Source organism: Rana temporaria, chromosome 13 (genome assembly GCF_905171775.1).
Source record: "Rana temporaria chromosome 13, aRanTem1.1, whole genome shotgun sequence".
Taxonomy (NCBI): Eukaryota; Metazoa; Chordata; class Amphibia; order Anura; family Ranidae; genus Rana; species Rana temporaria.
Genome location: NC_053501.1, coordinates 87,895,852 through 87,903,269, shown reverse-complemented (window position 1 = coordinate 87,903,269; position 7,418 = coordinate 87,895,852). Strand labels below are relative to the sequence as shown.

Sequence of the window (7,418 nt, the reverse complement as noted above, 5' to 3'; positions counted from 1 at the left end):
GTAAACGTCGTTCAAACCACACATGTGAGGTGTCGCCGCGTGCAAAATGGATAAGTTAAATGGACATTCTGCTGGGCACACTTCTTTTTCAAATAAGAAACCAGTTATTTCAAAAAATACAATTCTGTTTTTAATGCTTTCTTCCACAAAACAAACTGTCACATTTTTTTAATACACAGAAAATTACAAATACACAAAATACGATTACAAAAAATATGTTATAATGTTTTTTTTTTTTAAATATGATTGTCAAATAAAAATTTCCTTAGTGCCTTTTTCACATCTTTATTTCGTAGCCCATAGATCAGAGGATTTAACGCTGGAGTGATGACTGTAAAGAGAATTGCACTCATTCTGTCCTGCTCAAGTGAATCTTTTGTAGTTGGTCTCAAGTATGTGCTGAATGCAGTCCCATAGTATAAAAGGACAACAGTGAAGTGGGAAGTGCAGGTGGATAAGGCTTTATGTCTGCCTTGATTAGACTGGATATTCTTAAGATGGTTTGCAATAAAGAAATATGATATAACAATTAAAATAAAAGTACCAACTGCCACAGTACCAGTGACTATATTCACCAGACTTTCATTGATATGGGTGTCTGTGCAGGCCAGCCTGAGTAGAGGCTTGATATCACAGTAAAAGTGGGTGATCTTGTTGGCGCTGCAAAATGGCAATCTAGAAGTCAGAATTGTGTGCGATAATGAGTATAAGAAACCAACCAGCCAGGAAGTGAGAGCTAACTGAATGCACGCTTCCTTCGCCATAAGGATATGGTACCGTAATGGGTTACAAATAGCAACGTATCTGTCATAAGACATTGACATAAGAAGCATGGCCTCAGTGCTGCCCAAGAAGTGAAATACATGGAGTTGGACTATGCAGCCTTGAAAAGATATCCTTTTATCTTGCATAAGTAAACCTGACAACATCTTTGGGACAGTTGTTGTAGAGTAAAAGAAGTCCAAGAAGGAAAGATTGCCCAGAAAGAAATACATGGGAGTGTGAAGGCCATGATCAATAATCACTAATGCTACAATACTTATGTTCCCAACAAAACAAAATAAGTAGAACATAAGAAAACTAAAGAAAAGCAAAATCTGCAGTTGGGGTAGGTTGGTAATGCCTAGAAGTATAAACTCTGTGACAAATGTCTGATTCAGCTCTTCCACTGCTTTCTGCAAATACATGTTAGTTATTAATAAAAGTTTAAAGGTAGTAAAAAGGAGATCTGAAGTGTAAAAATCACTATAACTGAAATGTAAAAATACATTTAAAAATACATAATATGATCTTCAGATTACATTTTACACTGTTAAATCCCAATTGGAATTTCTCTTTTATTAATACACAGATAATTATTGTCCATGTTTTTTTTTTTTTCAGTCACATTTTCTGGACAAACTTTTGGGATATTCCCTCCTTCTTATAACTGGTAATGTTTTAATGCAATCAAGCTGCACAAGCAATAAAATATGTTTCAGTTGTTTTATCTTTTTAATGTACTAGTGAGTGAGTGAGTAACTTGTATAGCGCAACAAATGCGAACATAATCGCCTCAAGGCGCTTGGCATCCAGCGTCGTACCGGTCTTTCAGAAGAGGTGGATCTTTAGTTTTTTCCTAAATGCCCGATGGTTTTCCTCCAAGCGGATGGTAGTGGGTAGAGCATTCCAGAGCCGTGGTGTGTTGCTACCTTTGATAAAATTCCCTATGTCCGGCAGTATGTTAAAGATCCAGACCGCTGCTAGTCACAGAGTGCACAGGTCTGATACAGCCTCTGCAAGGGGCATACCAGACTGCTGGAAATCCTGACTGCTAAGCTTTGTGTTGAGCAGTGGTCCAATCTCTGACACAGAAACTGTTATGAAGTGCTTCAGTACAATTGTACATAAAAAACCTATCAGTTACACATCCTTTATTGCAGGGCTCAAAATCTCAGGTCCTGAGTAGGGAGAGCCGAACATACCCGCGTTCGGTTCGCACCAGAACGTTCGAACAGACCGCGGGTTCGCGCGAACATTTAGAACCCCATTGAAGTCTATGGCACTCGAACGTTCGAATTCAAAAACGCTCATTTTAAAGACCAATATTCAATTTAATGTTGGAAAATGTCTTTCAGAACCCGGGTCTTGCCCCAGGGAACATGTATCAATGGAAAAAAAAGTTTTAAAAACAGCCGTTTTTCCGGAGCAGCGATTTTAATGATGCTTAAAGTAAAAAAAAAATGAAAAATTCCTTTAAATATCACACCTGCTGTGTGTCTATAGTAGTGGCACGTGTTTATAAATGTCCCTGCACAACATGAGATTATTATAAGAAAAAAGTAATTTAATACTGCTTGCGCAGGTGCTGTGTGGCAACAATATGTAGATTATTTTAGGGGTGGTGGGGGGCCATTATTTTTTTGTGAAAGAAAAATTGTAGAAAAAAGGGCACCCCTCAAACATACTGTAATTGGAGCGCAACAAAGAGCCACGTGCAAAGTATTGCATCAAAAATTTTTATTATGCGCCTCTGTTAATCAGGGGCAGAAAAATTGTGCCTTAGGCACAACACAACACTGCAACCCCTCCCAATAACTGTAATTGGAGCACAACAAGGAGCCACGTGCAAAGTATTGCATCAAAAATTGTTATTAGGCGCCCCTGTTAATCAGGGGCAGAAAAATTTGTCCTTAGGCACAACACAACACTGCAAACCCTCCCAATAACTGTAATTGGAGCACAACAAGGAGCCACATGCAAAGTATTGCATCAAAAATTGTTATTAGACGCCCCTGTTAAACAGGGGTAGAAAAATGTGTCCTTAGGCACAACACAACACAACACTGCAACCCCTCCTAATAACTGTAATTGGAGCGCAACAAAGAGCCACGTGCAAAGTATTGCATCAAAAATTGTTATTAGGCGCCCCTGTTAAACAGGGGCAGAAAAATGTGTCCTTAGGCACAACACAACACTGTAACCCCTCCCAATAACTGTAATTGGAGCACAACAAGGAGCCACATGCAAAGCATTGCATCAAAAATTGTTATTAGACGCCCCTGTTAAACAAGGGCACAAAAATTAGGCCTTAGGCACTGGTGGCGGAGCCCAGAAACACAACATTTCTTACTAGCTATCAACAAGAAAAGTGAGGAGGAGAAGGATATTCCATCAGCAGCATAACAGGACAGTCACTCAGCATCAGCATACGCAGTCTCAAAGGGATCTGACATTTCAACAAAAAATTATTATTCAGTAACATCAGCATCAGGTGCTTGGTAGCTGGTCTTGATCCAAGCCTGATTCATTTTGATGAAGATCAGTCGATCAACAGTCGGTGGAAAGGCGTACCCTGTGATCGGTCACAAAGCCTCCAGCAGCACTGAATGTGCGTTCTGAAAGAACACTGGATGCAGGGCAAGCCAGTTGCTCAATTGCGTACTGTGCAAGCTCTGGCCAGTGATCTATCCTCAAGACCCAGTAAGCCAGAGGATTTTCGGTGGGGAAGGTGTCCAAGTCGGATCTTGCCCCTAGGTATTGCCGGACCATGTAAACCAGACGCTGGCGAAGGTTGCTGGAACCGGTCAGACCTTGGGGCTGCGGACTAAAAAATTGTCTGAACGCATCGGTCAGACGGCCACCTTCTCCACCGCTCCTTCTGTGACTCACCAAAGCCTCAGCAACACGTTGTCCAGGGCCAGGTTTTGGTAATCCCCCCGGTTCTGGGAACGCATTGCACAGACCCTTCTGCAAGGCCTCCCGCAGAAGTTTCATTTTCTGCTCCCTCTGCGATGGCAACATAAGGTCCGCAACCTTACTCTTGTAACGTGGATCAAGGAGAGTTGCCAGCCAGTAATGATCCCTCTCCTTGATAGCACATACACGAGGATCCTTACGCAGGCTTTGCAGCGTAGGTTTGCAGAGGCATTCGGGGCACAGTCCTCTGGGTCACTGAGGACGACAGGATCCGCAGCCACCTCATCCCAGCCACGTAAAAGTCCACGTGTTCCTTGGGACTGTAAATGATCCCTTGAAGACTGCTGCTGCTGATGCTGAGTGCTAGGCTCCACCTCCATGCTGCTGATACAATCATCCTCATCCTCCTCATCCTCCTCCTCCTCTTCCTGTGTGCTAGGTGGGCAAGCAGAACTGTCTGGATAAAGGGGGCCTTGAGAGGTAAGGAAGTCCTCCTCTTCCTCCCTCTGTTCTGCCTCAAGGGCCCTGTCCATTATTCCATGTAGCGTGTGCTCCAACATGTGAATAAGAGGGAAAGTCTCACTGATGCATGCACTGTCACTGCTCACCATCCTCGTGGCCTCCTCAAATGGTGACAGGACAGTGCATGCATCCCTGATCAAGGCCCACTGGCGTGGTGGAAAAAAACCAAGCTCCCCTGACCCAGTTCTGCTGCCATATTGGCACAGGTACTCATTGATGGCCCTCTGCTGCGTGTGCAGCCGCTGCAGCATGGCCAACGTAGAGTTCCATCTGGTGGGCATGTCACAGATTAGGCGGTTCTTAGGCAGGTTGTATTCCCATTTGGAGGTCTGTCAGCCGAGCAGTGGCATTGTATGACCTCCGGAAATGCACACAGACTTTCCTGGCCTGCTTCAGGACATCCTGTAAGCCCGGGTACCTGCCCAAGAACCGCTGCACCACCAAATTCAGGAAATGCGCAAAACAGGGCACATGGGTGAGTTTTCCCTGTCGCAGGGCAGAGAGGAGGTTGGTGCCATTATCGCTGACCACCATTCCAGGCTTCAGCTGGCGTGGCGTCAACCACCTCTGAGCCTGCCCCTGCAGAGCTGACAGAACCTCTTCCCCAGTGTGGCTCCTGTCTCCCAAGCACACCAGCTCTAGCACCGCATGGCATCTCTTGGGCTGCATTCCTGCGTAGCCCCTCGTACGCCTACGGAGCACGGCTGGTTCTGAGGAAACATCACCACAGGAAAAGGCCACAAAGGAAGACGAGGAGGAGGGGGTGGAGGAGAGAGGTGTGTCACAACCAGTAGTAGTGTTTTGGAGGCGTGGTGGCGGAACAACCTCCAAAACTACTGTACCTTGCCCTGCGTCCTTCCCAGCTGCCAGCAGAGTCACCCAATGGGCCGTAAAAAGACAGGTAACATCCCTGTCCATGCCTGCTGGACCATGAGTCAGCGGTAAGATGTACCCTACCACTGACCGCCCTGTCCAGCGAGGCATGGACATTGCCTTCCACATGCCGGTAGAGTGACGGAATCGCCTTCCGTGAGAAAAAGTGGCGTTTGGGTACTTGCCACTGAGGTACTGCACATTCCACAAACTCACGGAAGGGGGCAGAATCTACCAACTGAAAAGGTAGCAGTTGAAGTGCTAGCAAATTTGCTAAGCTAGCATTCAACCGCTGGGCATGTGGATGGCTGGGAGCGTACTTCTTTCGATGCTGCAGCAGCTGGGGCAGGAAAATTTGTCTGGTACTATCAGTAGATTGCCCGCATGTACTACCACTACTAGGTTGTGACACACCTATTTCTACACCTTCAGTGCAGGCTTCAGAGAGGACTGGGGGTCTAGTGGGGTTGGAGGTCACAGAAGGGCAAGGGGAGGTCCGCTTTGGTCTTTGGTGTGGGTCTTTCTGGTATGCTTGCCAACGAGCTGCATGACAGCTCGACATATGTCTGGACAAACATGTGGTGCCCAAGCGGGTGATGTTTTGGCCACGCGAGATACGCTTGCGACATATGTTGCAAATAGCAAAGGTACGATCTGATGGACATGTTTCAAAAAAGGCCCACACCAAAGAACTTTTGCTGTACCGTTCAGACACAGCAGCGCCATGCACAAGCGTAGATGTGCGATGTAATGCAGTTGGTGTGCCCTTAACCTGACCCCTGGAGGGCATCCTGCCTCTTTGGATATGTGCCTCGTCCTCCTCCTCCTCCTCCTCTTCCTCCTCCTCCTCTCTCCTATCAGGCACCCAGGTAGAGTCAGTGACCTCATCATCCCCTCCCTCATCACTGTCGAAAACCTGGCAGTATGCTCCAGCTGGGGGAACATCACTGCCAGATTGCTGTCCCTCTCTGGCCACCCCCTCTTCCTGGGCTCACATCAATGCCTTCCTCTATCTGTGTTCCATCATCGGAGCCTTCAAAATGCTGCGCATCTTCATTCAGCATGTACCCAACACTGTGTTGAAACAGTTCAGGGGACTCCTCAGGAGGACACGGTGGGACTAGGGAAGGATTGTGTGATGCCATTGTGCAGAGGGAAGAGGACGCCTTGGCAGCTGCTTTGCCAGACAAACTAAGATCAGTCTGTGTGAGAGAGGATGAGGAGGATGAGGACGGCTTGGTCATCCACTCCACTAATTTCTCTGCATGTTGAGGCTCAACGCGGCCAGCTCCCGAAAAGAAGGATGAGCGGCCACGGCCACGTGCTGAAGAGGATGCACCACGTCCACCAGCAGCGTTGCCTCTACATGCCGAGCCTGCTTGCCCTCGTGACTCTCTGCCTCTGTTTGTTGTCCTTCCAGACATTTTAATGCGTTCAGGTGTAAATAAACAACACACGTGCACTTACAGTAAATGCGTTTACGTGCTATTAAAGAGCAAACTTTCACTTGCAGTAAATGCGCTTACGTGCTATTAAAGAGCAAACTTGCACTTACACTAAATGCGCTTAGTTGCAAAAAAACAGGACACGTGGACTTACAGTAAATGTGCTTACGTGCGATTAAAGAGCAAACTTGGACTTGCAGTAAATGCGCTTACGTGCGATTAAAGAGCAAGATTGCACTTACAGTAAATGCACTTATGTGCGATTAAAGAGCAAAATTGCACTTGCAGTAAATGCGCTTACGTGCGATTAAAGAGCAAACTTGCACGTACAGTAAATGCGCTTACGTGCGATTAAAGAGCAAACTTGCACGTACAGCAAATGCGCTTACGTGCGATTAAAGAGCAAAATTGCACTTGCAGTAAATGCGCTTACGTGCGATTAAAGAGCAAACTTGCACGTACAGTAAATGCGCTTACGTGCGATTAAAGAGCAAACTTGTACTTACACTAAATGCGCTTAGTTGCAAAAAAAAGGACACGTGCACTTACAGTTAATGTGCTTACGTGCAATTAAAGAGCAAACTTGGACTTGCAGTAAATGCGCTTACGTGCTATTAAAGAGCAAACTTGCACTTACACTAAATGCGCTTAGTTGCAAATCAACAGGACACGTGCACTTACACTAAATGCGCTTACGTGCGATTAAAGAGCAAAATTGCACTTACAGTAAATACACTTACGTGCGATTAAAGAGAAAAATTGCACTTGCAGTAAATGCGCTTACTTCCAATCAAAGAGCAAAATTGCACTTGCAGTAAATGCGCTTACTTCCAATCAAAGAGCAAAATTGCACTTGCAGTAAATGCGCTTACGTGCGATTAAAGAGCAAAATTGCACTTG

At 45.8% G+C, this 7,418-nt stretch overlaps 1 protein-coding gene across 1 annotated transcript; it reads right to left on the bottom strand.

Moving 5' to 3' along the window:
- Window positions 1–236: 236 nt before the first annotated feature.
- On the bottom strand, window positions 237–1,191 carry LOC120920069 (olfactory receptor 12D2-like). Its single transcript, XM_040331983.1, has one exon. It carries the CDS (start codon window positions 1,185–1,187, stop codon window positions 237–239), a length of 951 nt encoding a protein of 316 aa, XP_040187917.1. The 5' UTR covers window positions 1,188–1,191.
- Between the last annotated feature and the right edge of the window lie 6,227 nt (window positions 1,192–7,418).

Coding starts and splice junctions, on each gene's coding strand:
- LOC120920069 (XM_040331983.1), bottom strand. CDS start 1,187: ATGTATTTGCAGAAAGCAGTGGAAGAGCTGAATCAGACATTTGTCACA.